Source organism: Cylas formicarius, unplaced genomic scaffold (assembly GCF_029955315.1).
Source record: "Cylas formicarius isolate icCylForm1 unplaced genomic scaffold, icCylForm1.1 PGA_scaffold_6__28_contigs__length_40554024, whole genome shotgun sequence".
In the NCBI taxonomy this organism is placed as follows: Eukaryota; Metazoa; Arthropoda; class Insecta; order Coleoptera; family Brentidae; genus Cylas; species Cylas formicarius.
This window is the reverse complement of record NW_026844347.1, coordinates 30,577,593-30,595,922: the sequence shown is the minus strand read 5'-3', so window position 1 is coordinate 30,595,922 and position 18,330 is coordinate 30,577,593. Positions and strand designations below refer to the sequence as shown.

Genomic DNA, 18,330 nt, shown 5'->3' with positions numbered 1-18,330 from the left:
TTGTCTTTATTTTGCGGTTTCCCGTGCTTCTTATATGTTTTTTAAGTTTATTTTCGACATAAGCAAACGTGAAAATATATTGGAAATAATGTTGAAACCTTACTTCAACTTTCAATTAGTAATGCAAATTTTACGAAGTACTGAGACAAATTTTGGGGCTCCTAATCAATGTTGCCAAAACTAAATCGTCACGAGATGGCGCTTCGCGGATTTAAAACGCGGAAAATGAACTACTAATGACCAAATGAACAAACATTCCCCGTTTTAGGTGATTATTGCGCGGGTACAAATTAAAAAATCGATTATGAATATTGTCCTTGAACGTTACGCTTACAAAAATTCAAAAATATTGATTAATAGATACTTGGAAATCTCAATTATTGAAAACTGCGTTTCGTCATTATCGAGAATTTTGTGAGCAGGATAATATATTTGTAAAAATTTTAGCTGCTTTTTTCTAAAAAAAAAATTTTTTCAGCATTGATTGGATTAAAATTTCAATTCTCTGTATATTGTTTGTTTACAGCGCTAAAGTTACCTATTAAATAGCTATGTATACTTAAAATCTTAGAAAACAAACATGTGTTTTTATTTTTTCCCAAGCAATCGAAAAATTTGTAAACTTCAGCACTTTTCTCACTGATCAGAAATAAATATCACTAATTTTTAATTCTCTGAATATTAACGCTTCTCGTCGTTCCATTCGCAGAACAATTATGAAAAGACTATTCACAAATTACCAAAAAATCACCGTACCTCACTCACATTTGACATTAATTGGGACACTTACGCGCGAATGTAATTATCTAGCGCACGGTAAGTATTATATTTGGAGATATAAGCCTACGTATTTGATTAGTGTTTTTGATAGTAGTACAATCAAAATATACTCAATGAATCTACTACAGAACCGTAGCAAATTGATTTTGAAACCTTGGGGGGCAAACATCAATTCCAATTATCGCGTATCATTTGGTGCTGACAGCTGAAGTATTTTCCAAATCTCCAACTTTTCAGTTAGTGACGCTGTTAAGGAATCGCATGTTCTCGGTAATCTAGGTGCACCGCAGATAAAAGTTTTCTGATGAAACTCGCTTCGCGCAGTAAAGCAGCAAATTAAAATATAAATTATATAAAATATAGTTCAGGTGAATGTAAAATTGCAAACATTAAACTAAACAAAATCGATTAGAAGTAATAGATATTAATTATCTCAGTTTCATGTCAAACTTTGCTTGTTTTTTCTTCTAGACACAGTAAATATCACATAATATCTGTATCGAGTTAACTGCTGGGCGATTCAAATGCCGATGAAGAAAATATCCAGTAAAAGCTAGTTAATAGTCATTTCTACGGTTTCGGTCAATGATGGTGTATTTTGAGGCAGCTTTTGCAGCGTTTTTAAGGAAATGACGATTATTATTAGAAAAGCAAAAAATATGTTTCGGAAATAGTCTCGGAAAAAAGTTTACGAAAACTAATCAATAAGATTACCGTAGCGCAATAGGAAATCTGCTTAGAATTTGTAATAAATATGGCAACGCTGGGCAGGCATGGCGTCCAAGTGTATAATTATAATGCATCATTCACATTGTTTTGGTTACTATTTAGTGAGCGGTCGGTACACCATTTTATTTTGTACATTAATATTTTCGCAAAGCGTACTTCTCCCTTTTCTTCCCGGTTATTGGTGATTTATTCGTATAGTTTTACAGCAATAAAATATATCCTGAAGCGTTTATGCTTTTACAGTTTCGTTTGTATGGTATACCTATTTTTACCATCAGTATTAAGGAGACCGATTTGTCGACAGCGCACTAAACGGTGCGAGCAGTGTTATAACACATCGTGAATATAAAAGAAAACAAACGGTACTGTTCGATTAACAGTGTGGCAACAACTTTCTATTTTAACGGAGAGCAGAACCGGACCAGGCCCCACTAAACGAGATAACAAGTTTCATTTGCAAAAAAATATCTGACCGCAGGTTTTTCATCATAGAGTGGTGTTAGTTTTGATTAGATTCCATCATTTCAGTGAGCTAAATACAAGGACGCTTGAAACTCTTTACCAGTTTGCCTAATTTTATAGAGTTATAAAGAAATTAACTAACCAAAACTATTTGGATAAATACATAATATGCAAATATACATACAATATTCTTTGGCCTTTTTCATACTATACCGGGTGTCAATGAACTTACAAGCCAAGCGATAACTCTTAAAAAAAATTGAATTATTTTGAAATTTAGATATGTTATATAAATAAGTTTAGAATAATTTTTAATATAAACCTTTTCTATGTATCTCTAATACTTTTGTAGATATTTGCGATTTAAATTTAGAAGTCAAACTAATTCAAAGCGCAAGGCACCTACTGAAAAATACATATTTACAATGAGGCCATGAAAATGACTATGTACTGTTTCCGACGAAACAAACATTGATAAAAACACTTTTATTTATTTTTTGAAATATTTTTTGACGATTTAATTTAAATCGCAAATATCTCAAAAAAAAATTGAGATATATAAAAACGCTTTTTAGGGGGGGGGGGGGGGGTTGCTATTGGAAGTTTTTCCGGAAAAATACTACAAAGTCTAATTTTCAGTATACTAAATTAAAAAAATATGTTTCTGCCAATTTTTTGGTTTGGTTTGGTTTTTAGTTGGTAATTTAAGTTGACCAGGAAAAATGATATACTCAAATTTTTGACACTAGCAATTAATGCTACTTGAATCTATCTGTAGAACACAAAAATGAAAAAATATGCATGGTGTTCCATTTAAAATAAGAAAATTGATCTCACTTCCGGTAATGTCGGAAGTTCTATTCAATTCTTTCGAAATTATTCATCTTTTTGTTGACAAGTTATCGCTTGGCTAGTAATTTTATTGCCACTCGGTATTCTACGTAAATAGATGCCTGCAATAGCATTCGTGGAAATTGTTTGCAAATATCAAAATTAAATTTAATTAATTTGGGATGAACACTTTAATACGCATCTAGCACTTATTTTATTTTAATGGGTATTTGCTTTTTTTATCTTTTATTACTTAGAAGACGGGCGCACAAAGCATAACAATGAAATCTTTGTTTTCCCAGGCTTAAGGAAGCTGCAGGAAGGACCTTGAACCTGCTTGAACGATTTACGTTTCTCACAATTCATCTCAATATTTTGTGCAATGTGTTGAAATTCCAGTGTCGCGCACATTTTATTCAAACAATTTTCGATACAAAGTTTATGTTGGAATGGATTCACAAGCAGTACACAAACCAGTTAACCAGTGGTGCTTTGTTTTTGTTGAAATTTCGTTACGTCATTTATAATAACAATTTTGCTTTAAACACTTTAAAACTCTGAAGGTCAGTGCCGTCCCGGGGGTATCATTACGTAGCCAGGAGTAGTATTGTCAATGATATCTGCACCACTGACTTTTCTTGAGTTGTTTTCATATTTTACCTCGTTTTCCAGAGAAAAAGTAAAAATCATGAAAAATAACAAAATATATATTTAGGAACATTTATTTTTTTGAACTCTTTAATACACAATAAATTTATCAAAGATGTTATGCTTTCACGGCCAGAAACTACATTACTAAATATTTCCGGGTTTTTGAGCCGTGGTCCCGAGATTAAACTCGACGTTTCGTCTACAACTGCGGTAGACATTTTCAAGAGCGGCGATGCGGTAACGGTCGAAGTGTTCTTCCGTACTGCTCTCCGATGACTGGTTGGTTGACTGGAAGATCTGCCGTATTTAAGCGCGCTGTAGTGGGCGTGACCTCGGTGGCGGGCTTGGGTTGAGCTTGTCTGGGTAAACACGTTGTTTTGTTGATGACCTGAGTCCATGTTTTACTGATATTGAGACCTTCTTCTTTTCTATTGAAATTATTCTGATGTTTTTGAATTTCAATAGCTTCTCTGATAAGACGTGGATAAAAATGTGGTGTTTTGTCCAGTACCTGCGTGTCTTTGAACATGATACGATGGTCACCTTTGTAAAAAAGCATGTTCTGCCACTGCTGATTTTTCCGTGTGTCCAAGCCGGCAGTTCCTGTTATGTTCCTTTAGCCTAGTTTCAATGCTTCTCTTTGTGGTACCTATATATACCGAGCCACAGGAACACGGAATGCGGTATATCCCTGGTGAAGAAAAGGCGTCCCTTGTATCCTTGGCAGACCTGAGGCTTTGTCTGATTGTAGTGGTTGGTTTAAAGATGACCCGAACGTTGTGTCGTTCTAAATGTTTACCGATCCTGTCTGTGACGTTCTTAATAAAAGGAAATGATACATTCCCTTGAGGTTCCTTTGTCGTATCTCTTGTCTTAGATCTTCTATTTTTCATAGCTTTTTGTATTTCAGAGGTGGTATATCCGTTATTTTTCAGGGAATCGGTCAAGTGATTAATCTCTTCACGTAGGTACTTGGGTTCGCTAATCCGATTAGCCCTTGTCATTAAGGTTTTTATTACCCCCATTTTCTGTCTCGGATGGTGATTAGATAATTTGTTCAGGTAACGTTCCGTGTGAGTGGGTTTTCGATAAACTTTATGACCCAATTTTCCATTTGGTCGCCTTTCTACCTGCACATCTAAGAATGCCAACCTGCCGTCCTTTTCTGTCTCCATGGTAAATTTAGTTCTAAAGTATTGACGCTCAAGAAAATGACGCAGTTCACCACCATTTACAGAAATGTAACAAACGCCGTTTTTTCATTTATTATTTTAAAAATATATCTTGACGAATCCTAAGCCAAACGTTATGGTATGACGTACATATGTTATTTGAAAATCCTATGTTCCGTACTTGATAGATAGATATATAGAGATCCATATTGATTATGTTTTCCTGAAACCAAACGTACGAGTCGCAAGAGTAAGATGACTGAGAAAAACCGATCTGCAGTATCTTATTAGTCCGATAATAAAATAATAAGATTGATACCGGTTATAATGTAATTTATTATTTATCACATTCACTCGGAACTAATTCACATGAAATAAATACTTAAAAAAATAATTCCAATTCACGTAAGTCGTCTATCCACTACATAACCTATTAAATACTTTGTTCGTTTCGGAACAGTTGCGATTAAGCCAGTCCGGCATCTTTGCACATGCCGAAGAATATGCTGGTCTTGTTCTCGAGCAATTTCTCTGGCGAATCGAACTCGGCAATTCTGCCCTTGTCCAATACCAGCACCCTGTCCGAGTCCATTATGGTGTTCAACCTGTGAGCGATGGTGAGGACAGTCGAATTGTCAAATTCCTTCCTGATCGTCTTCTGAATTAAATCGTCAGTCTCCAAGTCGACGGCAGCGGTCGCTTCGTCCAGTATAAGCACCTTGGTTTTCCTCAGCAGCGCCCTTGCCAAACATATCAGTTGCCGTTGGCCCACCGACAAGTTTTCTCCACCCTCGTTGATTTTATAAGAAAGACCAGCTGGCAAAGCTGCAATATACCGACATTTAGTTTTATAGTAAACGGATTCGTAAAAGCAACTAGATCATATAATCACAGGAAGTGAAAATAAATTTTTGTAGCATCAGCGTGAGCATGTTGAACCCATCTAGCCACTAGATACATAAAAACCTTGCTAATAATACATGCATGGAAGATCATTCCCTTCTGCTGTCAGCCGTCCGAGGTGCATCAATTTTATTGTTTGAAGAATCCCTTCTTGTTAACTTTTCATTTAGCTAACACAATAACGCGTTTTACCACAAACTGAAACTCAATTTTACGTACTCGACGCGCGTTTCGCCAACCATCTTCAGGAGAAGATTAAAACTAAACTTTATCCAAATTATATTGTTTACCTAAAATTCATAAACCTGGAAAAACAATGAGACATATTGTTTCAGCTATAGGTTCTCCAACATATAATATTTCAAAGTGGTTGGTTGCAGAACTTGGAAATTTAAAACATCAAAAAGAAAGTTTTTTCTGTAAAAAACTCGCAAGAGTTTATTGGTAAAATCAAAGACGTAAGGCTGAATGAACATGAACTTTTAGTATCTTTTGATATTTCCTCATTATTTCCAAGCGTTCCTATACCAGAAACTTTGGAATACCTCAGGAAATTACTCGAATATAATAACTACAGTAAAGATATAATTGAAGAGTTAATCACTCTGACAAAGCTTTGCATGAGTCAAAATATTTTTCTATATGATAACAACTATTATGAACAACAAAATGGCACGGTCATGGGAAATTGTTTATCTCCTTTCCTGGCTGAACTTTTCATGCATCATTTTGAACATAATGCTAAAGAAAATTTCGAGTACTTTCCTAGGATATGGTATAGATACGTCGACGATGTTTTCGCGGTTTTTGACACAACTTGCATGGATTTAAATGACTTTATTTCAAACTTGAATAATTACTTCCCATCTATTAAATTCACATATGAAATAGAAATTAACATTCAGTTGCCTTTTTTGGACGTTCTCGTTATCAAAAACGTGAAAATCATATAGTTTTTGACATTTATAGGAAAGACACTAGTACTCTAAGATACATAACCAATGATTCTAACCATGCTTTTCAACACAAAATGGCAAGTTTTAATTTTCTAGTCCATAGACTTGTCACATTTCCTTTAAATCAAGAAAGGTTTGAGGTGGAAAGAAGCCTTATAAAAAAGGTGGCTAGAATCAATGGCTATGAAGATAGTTTTATCTATAACTTAATTAGGAAATTTAGATTTAAAAACAAACTTGAAAAATCAACGACTTTTCAAGCTGATAAGGAAAATTTAAAAGTAGTCTCAATTCCTTTTTCTCCCCAGTATACAAGTGGACTTGATAGAGTCTTAAGGGCCGCAGGTCTTCCAAGTGTCTATCAGTCCGGATCAAAATTAAAAAATCTCTTGGGTAATCCCAAGGATAAACTAGATACTAGATAAAAGTCGGGAATTTATAAAATATGTTGTAACAAGTCATATGTAGGGCAAATCAAAAGATCAATTAATGTTAGATTTAAGGAACATTTAGCTCATTTAAAATTGGGTAGATTAGAAAAATCAAGTGTAGCCGAACATATGTTCAACAATAATCATAAGGTAGATATAAGTAATTTAAAATTAGTTAAACATGTAAATAATAGTAAAAAATTAGATGCCTACGAAAGCTTAGAAATTGTTAAGAGAGAGAATAAGGCACTGAACAATCCCATTTAGCCCATTATACGAGTTGATTGGTTGCGTGAACAGTGCGTAATTCCCTCTCCCATTTCCGATGTGTATATATATATAGAGCATCTGTTCTATTAAGTTTAATTTTAATCTTATCCTGAAGATGCCAACTTGGTTGTCGAAACGCGCGTCGAGTACGTAAAAAGAGTCTGATTTCATTTAGCTAGAAATGTTCATTTTTGTGTCAATAATGTGTGAAAAAGACGCTAATGACCTGAAGAAAAGAAAATTTTTTGTAACATCCATGTGATCTTAATTCTGTTTGGGTAAATTGTTTTCTATTAGAATTAATTCGACTCGACTTACTTTTAACAAACGGCTTAAGATGAGCCAACTCGAGAACTTTCCAAACGTCCTCGTCCGAATGGGCGTCGTAAGGATCGAGGTTTATCCTTAGGGTACCGGAAAATAGAATCGCATCCTGTGGAATGATGGTTAATCGGGACCTCAAGGAATGTAGTCCAATATCAGCGACGTCGATACCGTCTATCTTAATTTTGCCGTCGGCTGCCTCAATTATTCTGGAAATTAAAATTTCGTCTACCCCATTCTATTCCGATTGTGTTAGGAAACCAATCTGATGATATTATATCCTAATGCTTCTTAAGGAAAATTGAAATTTAAATCTAATCATTTCGAGAGAGTCTAACCTGAACCAACAGAGCCAGTTGAAAACATCTTAAAATTAACGGTGAACACTGCAAGTGACAACTAAAATTTTAGTGGACTGTTTGAACTTGTATTAAAAAATTTTAATAACCAAAATTAACAGGGACAAAATTTCAAAAATTTTCTTTATACTTTGCTGTAATATTTATCGTAACTTATCTATTAACTAAAGATTGCAGTTTTTGTTCATTTTAGTTCATAGTCTGCCCAAACTTCACATACAAAACAATGCCCTGCCAGCTTACCTGAACAACGCAAGTGTTAGGCTGGATTTTCCTGCGCCGGTTCTGCCAACAATACCGATTTTTTCCCCTCCCTTGATATTTACATTAATACCCCTCAGTACTAAATCTAATCCTGGTCTATACCGAACGCGATAGTTTTGGAACTCGACGGCTCCGTTCTCTGGCCAACTTTCCTTGGGTTTAGTGTTTGGTATGTCCCACGGCGCCTCTTGAGGATATTCCGTATATTCTTTAATACGTTCGATACACACGACGTTGGTTTCGACTTCCGAAACGGCCCGGATGAGGAAATTGAGCGAGTTTGTTACCTAAAAATTAATTTATACCATAAATTCGAATCCCAGTCGTAAGAGTTATGCTCATTTCAGTGTTCATTATTTCTGCTCAGCCTAGTGTATCGAAACAAATTCGAAAAGATTAAGGGGTTGATCTGTTGTTCAAAATAAATGGATATTTAGTATATTGTGATGAGCGAGCCGAATAGACTATCTGCGTTCAAGGATTTCATGCCTATGTGGAGATCAGAGCGGTATCACACAGACTGCTCTCTGGAACACGGTTCGAATGTTCTGCGTCTATCGTGAGCAGAGGATGCATTCTATAAAAGCGGACCGCGTCAGTTACTCGAAAAGAGAAACTGGAAGGCACAAATATAAATCATCAATTGTAGTGTGAAGATAGCTAGTGACTATTATTTTTAACAAAATAAACTTTCAGTACCGTTAAGTTTTCCTTGGAGTGACTTCGTTTGTCGAACAATTTTTGTCAAATTCAGAAGAAAGGAAAGAAAAGAAGAAAAAAGGTTTCTAAATAAACTTGGCTACCGGAAATTGATTTTTACAATTCATTGTGTTACAAAGAACAACTTAGTCTTAGTCTTAAATTCAATCCCATCCACTCATTACTATAAATTGTTAATCTTGCCATAAAAAAATATTGTTCTATCTCTGTTCTCCTTATTAAAGGTTCACTTTTAACTCAACATTTATATAATAAACTATCCTATATTTTGAACAAGGAATCGCTTTCTTAAGTTTTTCACATTTGTTTTCAGTCAGTAGAGAGTCAATAGATGGTGTTGTGATATTGTAAGGAGGAGTCAGTAAGCTCCTGCTGTGTATTGGTGATGGCAGTGTTGCACTACAGCACTAAAAGTTTTAGTGTGATAAAGTCACTTTACGTATCACTTATCTATCAGAATAATGTTTTTATGTAATTGGGTCAAACCAATTTATTTACCTGCATCGAATAACTGACGGACAAACCAACTAGAGCGGGCATGAGATTATTTCCAAGCACGGCAAATAAGGCTGCGAACAGGATGATCAAGTTACCGATCATTTCAAGCCGAATGCCCAGCCACCTGTTCGCACACATGTTGGGATAGATGCACATCTGATTCCGATCGACCTTCTCCTCCGAATCGTTGATAAACCTGTTTTGCTGGCCGTAGGCTCTTATCACGTGAGCCCCGTTGATCGTTTCGCCGAAATGCGAGTATATCGGAGACCTCGAAACCGACTCTAACCGTTTCAGTTGCCGCGAAGTTGCGACGTAATATCTCTGTATTAACATGTAGAGGATGCCAGTGGGTATTATGACTGTGATGAACAACGGTGTCGTGTAGCTGATTACGATTAGTGTCCCTGCAACCTGCACCAAGAGCAAGAACAATAATTGAAAATAAATTAACTGTTAATCTATGGACACCGACTCTACCAAGTACCAAATGTTCAGAAAACGTTTTAACTGTGAAGAGGAGTGATACATATATAGTTGCCACTTCAGTTAATTCCCATTTTAAAACTAGTTTTCTGGTATTGGGCAAAGGGAGAGGTAAAAAATTATTTTAAAATAACTACGCGGTGAGTGAGCGAGTGTCGGTGACTTCGCAAGAAACGGTAAACTTAATGATTACGTGTACTAAAAATCCAAGTTAAAATTAAAAAAAATGACAAAAAAAATAAACGAGACGTAGCAGTGTTGCCTTACCCGCAGCAAACTCATAAAAAATATATTAAATAGAAAAGGAAGAGACATGTCAACGATGCTAATATCGCTCGAAAATCGTCCGAGGATCCTTCCGGATGGTGTGACGTCAAAAAATGACATTGGCAGACGGAGCACGTTGTGCAGCACAAGATTGTGCAGTTTTATAGATGCACTCATTGTGCCTTTGGCGAAGAAAATGTTGGCCAAGAATGTACTGACAGCTGAAATAAAAATCGAATGTCATTTTCCATATTTTAGTCGACATTATTTTTATTTTCACCTTGAAGTATTCCTAGAACGGTGTACACTATAAGATACATATCCCGTTTGCCCGTGTCTACTTTTCCATCTACAACCATTTCGGAGTCTTCTGACCAGATACCAAGCCATACGTTGGTGCCGATACCCAACGCCTGTGTAACGATGTTAAAGACCACTGTATTTATAAACATGACCAGGCCGATAGCTTTCAAGTAGTGCATGTAGACCGTCCATTTGACTTTGCCTTTCTCCATTTTCTCGGCCTCGATTAATTTCCCATCGTTTGGTGGCGCATTGATGGATATCGCGGCGCTCTGCTTCCGTCTATGGCTTCTGCTACTTCTCAAACTCTCCATAGATCTAGTTCGCGCGAATCCGTTGAGTTCGCTAAGAGATCCAGTTTCAGACTTGGTCTCGGATATCCTCGAACGTTGTCTCTGGATTTGTTTTTTGGCTTCTACAGCGATCGAGGTATCGGCAAGCTGATCTTCTATCTCGTCCAATTCTGTAACATAGAATGCGCGGATATTTTAACGTGTACTAATGGACACTCGTTTGACTTGCCTTCCTCGTCTTCCACTTCCTCCGAGATGTGTTGCATGAGGAACTCCGAGAAGGCTCCCTTTTTATCGAGCAATTCTTGGTAAGTACCGATTTCTGATACTTGACCCGAATTAAGTACTACGATTTTGTCAGTTTGCGGTAAATAAGTTATCCCGTGCGTAACCAATACTCTGGTCTTCTTGTGCAGTAAGCCTGACGGGCTAAGCAGGTGGTCGAAAATGTGTTTACCAACATGAGAGTCGACGGCACTGAGTGGGTCGTCTAGAAGGTAGACGTCCGCATCGGTGTAGACCGCTCTGGCCAAACTTATCCTTTGTTTTTGTCCTCCCGATAAGTTGATCCCTTTCTCTCCTATTTCGGTTTGATCTCCGTTGGCCAAAATCTCGAGATCAGTTTTCAGCGCGCACGCTTCAAGCACCTTGTTGTACCGTATTTTATCAAACGGTTTGCCAAACAGTATGTTATCCTTTACGGTCGCATTTTGAATCCACGCTTGTTGCGGCACGTACGCGACAGAACCGACGGTGTTCACTCTGCCACCGAGTTTTTCCATTTCGCCGAGCAAAGCCGATATTAAACTACTTTTTCCAGAACCTACCATACCCACCACGGCCGTAAGCGATCCTTTTGGGATTCGGAGGTCGATATTTTTCAATATAGGGTCGTCGCCCCAACTGAAGATGCCGTTATCGATTATCAACGGATCGGCTATAACAATGGTAAAAGTGGAATTCTTTGCAGAAATGTGGTAAAACTTGTAAGCAATCAATTGCCCAATATATAAATACGGAGCTGCTTAGTATGTAGGGACATAATAATGCTAGGGCATCCAACCTAACCCTGGTGATTCATCTATCTTTCCTAAGGCCCAACAGCGTTTATGAAAATTTTTAAATTGTTTAACCAGTGGCCTCCATATAGAACGTGAACTAGATATTTTTGAAAATTATGTTGTTCATGGTTGTGCCTAATTTGAAACGCTCTATAGGCCAAAAGTTCCGACTTTTATTTCATATTTCGTAACAAAATCACCTGAAACTGTACTTTTTTGCCGATTTCTAGTCTGATACATTTTTTAAATGCTAAACTAATAGTTTTGTGTTGCTGTATATTTTTTTAAATAATGTTTTTAGTTCATTGTTTAAACAACAACACTTTAATGTAGTGAGTAGCATGGTCATCAAAGTAGATAAGTAAACAGAGTTCTGCGCAGACCTTGAAACAGCGCTGCAGTACCCCCTTCACGTATCTACTAGAGCTGATACAATGATAAAGTGAAATAACTTTTTATTGGGTGCTACGCGGTGGTATATTTTGTTCGGTTGATTTTGCTGCTATTAAAATTCGTCGAAAATATACTTACTTTCTGTGGGATCATGTAAAACGTTATCCGGATCACGTTCATCTGCATTAAGGAATCCGTTTATTCTCTTTAACGACACGTACGTCTGCAAAACCAAAAAAAGAAGCGTTAGAAGATTAAAACGTCTCCATAATGGTTCGTACCTGAACCAGATTTGAAACCACGCTCGGTAGCATGCTCATAGGCATTCTTAATATATTGAACAGCGATAGGGATACGAATGCTTTGCTGGCATCTAGGACGTTTTTTTCGTCGATCAACACGTAGGTGGCGAAAGTAACGCAGGTGACCTAAAAGGACACTTCGGTAACTCCGGAATTTGAACAGGCTTTACCACGATTTACCATAAAAGGCACGAAATTCCAAATGAACGCATTCGCCGCCCCCAGATACGCGCTTTTTCTCATAACGCTCACTTCTTTGTTCCGTATTTTCATGATTTGCTGTTGGAAACTCGGTTCCCATGCGTACAACTTCAAAATTTTAATCCCGTTCAATATTTCGTTCATTTGTTTCACGCGTTCGTCTTTATTTTTCATGTTTCTCAGCTGAAGCCTCTTAGTTAACCTCACTATGAATCCATTGACAGGAATCAGGAGCAACATGACCGCCAAACCGGCCATTACCGACGGTCCCAGTTCTTGCCACAAGAAGTACATGGCCAGGATAATGTTGAGCGGACCGGACCATATCAGATTCAAAAACATCGTTAACTCTTGAAACTTGTTGGCGTCGACCGCCATTAAATTCACTATTTCGCCGGATGATTTTTCTCTTCTCGCGGCGTTAGATATTCGGAGAGATTTTTTGTAGATGGTGGCCGTGAGTGCGGCCTTGACCCGCATACCAACGATAAAGAAATTTTGCTGGTGTACATTATTGAGTATGGTTTGGATTGCGGCGACGAAGAACATGAGGAACGCGTAAAGTATGCCCTTCCATTGAGATTGACCCGAACCTATGAAGCCTATTAGAATTCTGAAAACAATGTCCTCCGTTTTCATTTCTGTCCATCAGTCCAAATATCATACATATCAATATGTAATTATAAAAATATGTCACTATAAATTTTGTAATAAGTTGGAGAGTTGATAAATCACGGATCTCCTCGGAAGAAATCTTCGAAATTTTGAAATTGATCTAACTTACACAATGTTACTAAAATGATTTAAGTTGTTTCAGATACTTTTGGACTTCGCAGTACTTTATGCACAGTTTATTTCATTATAATAGTGGTGATAATTAAAATTTTGAACACCGATTTGCAGTTAGCAAATACAAATACTTGGAGGTGTGTGTACAAAGTGTTCTTCGTGCGTTACTGAACATTCAAAGGTGCTCTACTTTTTCGAGGCTTGAAAAATGGTATGACCAGATTTTGAATAGCGCCTGAGCTGTATTGTGTTTTTATTATTATATTGTTTCTGATCATTATAATAAAATTCTTATTTTTTATGAATTACCTTAAGATATTGTCATAAAATATAATTTTCTAGTTTCATACAAAACCCATAAAAAACTCAACTTTAACTTAGTTATTTTTATAACTACAGATGGCCGGAAGTCTGAAATATTGAAACAATAATTTTATTATAATTAAATAAAAACGCAATAGTGCCAAATTACCAGAAATCTCAATGACAATATATTTGCGAAAATAAAATTTAAATTAAACCCTCATAGAAAGCATCTAAAACGTATATAATATACTGAAAGAACAGCTTTAAATATTAAATTGCCTATTTTATTTCTTTTAAAACTTGAAGCTATAGGTGCCTATTTAAATTTTGATACCATTTTTCACAGAAAGTTTTCCATAAACACAAATCGAAAATAAAACAAAAATCGACACCTAGCCATGCTTTGATATGTTTATTTTTGTCCTTGCCACGTGTATGATATGGATTCGACTTTTCGGCGGGCAGTGTAGATGATTGTGAAGAATATGAACCTTCCTATAACCTTTAACTATATTTTTTTTGTCGACATGACTCTGTATTTGGAATTTCTTACCCCAGTATCTGTGGATTGGCGAATTGCACTACGTCGGCCACCAATTTCGTTAAAACTCCAATTACAAACGGCAAGTAAAACGCTTTGCATAATGCTGGTAAAACAGACGCCTCTTTCTTTTTGTCGCGTTTCCTGGCGGACGCTTCACTTCCCATTTTCTCCGACGTTGGTCGATGGCCTTTTTCGTCGTATCTAAATCAATCCCATGCATGATAAGACTTTTTATTTGGTATTTTGTCGCATTATTATTAACCTGGCGCATTTATCCAACGATTTTTGAAAGTATTTCTCAAAAGTTGGCACTAGGACTTCGCAGGCGTCATCTGGTCGCATGTCCCACATGTCTTTCGGCTCCAGAGATTTCCTGAATCCTTTTAGCATCATGCGGTCGAAAAATAAGTACGTTAATCGGGAAGGAAACCCAGCGCTTTCCTCTGGATTCTTTTTCTGCAATTCAAAGATTAGCAATTTGGTTTTTGAATAAAATTTATTTCCAATATATTCCTTGACTTTTTTAGGTGCAACTAAATTTATATGACAAGTTTCTAAACGAAAAACTCTCATAAGGTACACGATTTACCTGTTCAGATACGATTTAAATTTTTTTATACAAACGGTTAAACATTTTTATGGTATGTAGCAACCACATAAGAAACATATCTTATGAAAAAAAAACCTAATGTCAAAAATACATTAAAACGTTTTTGCAGAAGATGGCCTGAAAATTTAATTGCGTCAGAGGGGGGTCAACAATTTTAAGGTATTCTCGTTATTTATTACATAACCTTGCATATAATTTGTAAATAATACATACAATAAATATTGTGTGATATAATCTTTCTAGCTATGTAAGGATACAAATATTACTTACACATATTTGAGATTTAGTGTACTATAGAAACTTTTACAGTGAATCTATTGAAGGAATCTTAAGGAAAATGTGTTTCAACTAACAAGTCACATAAAAAATATACAGAAAATAATGCAACTGAAGTAAAACTGAATATACATTATTATATAGATATTAAAATTCCCAGATAAACAACAATTATTTTAAAACAAAAATATTTTTTTGATTTTGTTTTTACATAAAAGTTAACGCTCTACTGGAGGTTCTGCATCCAAAGAAGAAAAAAAAAAGTTCATATTGAAGGTTCTTCGTTGAAGGGAACTTTTTTTTATGACGAATTTCCAGTGGAATGTTGGCAAACATTTTTTGAAACACCCTGTATATCATTTTAATTTTATCAAGAAATGTACGGAATTTACCAACCTTCGCTTTGGCGTAACGGTATTTCCTGGGCGTTCCCTCTCCGAAACAGTTAAGAAGAAGCATTGCTAGTACTAGGGGATAGTATACCAGACAACTGATATATTCGTAGTAGTCTTCAGGGACGCCGTATCTTCTCGCGTCACGAATTTCAGTCCTGAATGGAAATGCTCCGCAAACTGAACTTAGAAACCAAAACATGAACAAAGTTCCGGAACTTTGGACTCCGTATTTCTTGTTGTAGTATGCTAGTCCACCGGCGAGAATCTGGAAACATGGTTGGAAAGGAATTAGAAAAATTTTTCAATCGCTTTTCGTAATTCTAATACGATGAACAAGTACAGTTGTTTTAACAGGGAATGCGTTTAACTTTTTGTATGATTTTTCTGTTTTTTTTTTTTTTTCATATCCGATGGTGTCAGTTCGTTTTTGAGTTATTAATGGAAAATATTTAAATTTTATCACGCCACCTGTACAAGTTGAGATTTTGAACTGCTCAGATTTATTTATTTTTTTTTATTTTTCTTCGATCAATATTGAACGTATCCCAGTGATATAATGTAGTAATTATTATCTTGATGATTATTAATTTCAATTTTCAATTATTGCTTGTGTGGTGTTATGTAAAGGTTTTAGCGGATTATTTATTAATGAGTCATAAATGGAAACATTTTATTTGATTGAAAGATTTCTATCAAAATTGTCGTTTAGTCCCCGTCACTTACGAATGTTATAAATTTTAATGCAGCGGAATAAATGTCTGCTTTGGGACCTTCCGAGTCTCCAGCATTGTGCACTAGATCGCTAATGCACAACGCGCACAGCAAAGCCGTCAGTAGCAACTTAAAACCGTTCTTCCAGTTCCACGGTATATTACGGTCCTTACTCTTGCTAATAAAATAGACTTCGACGATGGCAAACGCCCACAAGAACCCACACGCAATCCATACTAATACCGTCTTCTCGAAACATCTGGTTAGGTCTGGGTCGTCGGTATTCCATGTTAGGGTTTCGTTCTGTGAAAGACGTGAAAAACGATATTTAATTACTTGGATAAGCTAATCAGATGTAGCCAGAATGATTCGTTGGTATTGATGATTGTATAGGTAATTTGTAAACCAAATCCATATTATTGTGACCAATTTCCTGCGTGTAATAATGGGGATACATTTTATGGGATAAAAACGGCTATACTAAACTTACCCAAAATTCTGATCCGCAAAACTTGTCCAGTGCTTCATAGTTCAAATTCATGTTCGGTATGTTCTTGAAAAAACCACCATGGAAAATAGGCGAACAGTATTTTAAAGAAAGTGCGTTCTAGTTGGGACGTCCTGTTTAGGTTTTCTTGCCGACGTTATAACTACAATAATTTTATATATATTTGTATAAAAAAGTAAATTTTCAAAATGTTTTTTTAATCAAATGGAACAACAAACTTTTTAATGAGAAACGAAACACTCCATATCCAACTTATAATCAAGTTTGAACTTCTCATCTTAAAAAGAATCTGTAAGTACTGAGTCAGTGCTAACATCGACATTTTCTCAATAATAATTCTTAATAAATAGAAATAAAAATGAATACGTAGCTGTATATGTATATCAATTTTATAATTCAGCCACTGTGCTTTAATAATCTACATAGGACTTTGCCTGTTTCGAATGATTCACCTAACAAAGATAAAGCAAGCAATTAGAATATTTAATTCGCTATACAATCTTAGATAAACATATTCGAGATGTATTTAATCATAACCATTGATAAAATACATATAATTATTTGTTAATTACGTAAAAGAAGGGATCAAATTTCTTCACATAGTGAGGCATCAATTCACAAATTATATATTGTTGTGCCGAATAGATGGCGTCACTAAGCAGTCGTTTCATTAATTTATTTAATGTATTTATGGAATATATGCACCGCAAAAATGGTAGTTAATATAACATATTCTTCAAGGAATAAATAAATTAAGTAATTTTCAACTTAATCTTGCAAAATAGTACCAACGGTTAAATTTTTCTTTTCACACATGTGGTTATTATATTTTTTCGAAATAATAAGAAGTTCATTATTTTCATCTCGTTATATTACTAACAAAACTAACGTAAAAATAAAAAAAAAGCAAAAAATTTCATATTCAGTTCAGATTCGCATTTTTTTTTCAACTTTTTATAAGAACAATAATTAAAAACTATCAAAATTTAAATTATTTTGCCTATAAAGATTATGGTCCAATATATTAAAATTATTTTCTTACCTTTTGTCCAAACTTTACTTCTCATATATTAATGAGTAATCACATCTTATCACTCCGAAATTTGGTGTCGAATTTAGACGTGCGCCCGCGAAAAGCAGGTTTTTACTTTGGAATGGTAAATATATATTCAGGTAAGAATTATTTACTTTGAAACGCGATAACCGTTTGAAATAAGATACCGTATTATATTCACAAATAGCGCGCGTCAGGGATGGAATAAATATAATTTCAGGACACGTGTAATTGCAAGTTTACGTGTTCCATTCAAAAAAAGATAATAATCTGCTAACTGATCAACGTTGGTTTTGAAATGGAACGATCACTTGAACCGGGAAAAGAATATTTTCGAATGCACGCACGCACGAAACTTATCAATGTGATCGTTTGTTGCAAGTGTAACCCTGCCTACGATAAGATAACACCGAACAATCACTTGAACGTTACTGGCAATTTTCAAAATCTGCGGTATTGTTTCTTGTATATAACAAATAAG

At 35.5% G+C, this 18,330-nt stretch overlaps 2 protein-coding genes across 2 annotated transcripts in view; one reads left to right on the top strand and one right to left on the bottom strand.

The window, feature by feature from the left end:
- The window catches only part of LOC132702769 (PIH1 domain-containing protein 1), a 36,190-nt gene that overhangs the window by 14,138 nt on the left and 3,722 nt on the right, over positions 1 to 18,330 (top strand). The gene's annotated exons all lie outside the window — the stretch shown is intronic.
- Positions 4,658 to 18,169, bottom strand: LOC132703428 (multidrug resistance-associated protein 1-like). The gene is made up of 16 exons (XM_060672678.1): positions 17,838 to 18,169; positions 16,778 to 16,937; positions 16,300 to 16,590; positions 15,578 to 15,841; positions 14,558 to 14,751; positions 14,305 to 14,496; positions 12,636 to 13,269; positions 12,435 to 12,581; positions 12,292 to 12,376; positions 10,929 to 11,636; positions 10,384 to 10,869; positions 10,104 to 10,324; positions 9,351 to 9,764; positions 8,112 to 8,419; positions 7,504 to 7,718; positions 4,658 to 5,450 (listed from the first exon to the last, which is right to left on the bottom strand). Exons 2-16 carry the CDS (start codon positions 16,826 to 16,828, stop codon positions 5,092 to 5,094), a joined length of 4,569 nt encoding a protein of 1,522 aa, XP_060528661.1. The 5' UTR covers positions 16,829 to 16,937; positions 17,838 to 18,169; the 3' UTR covers positions 4,658 to 5,091.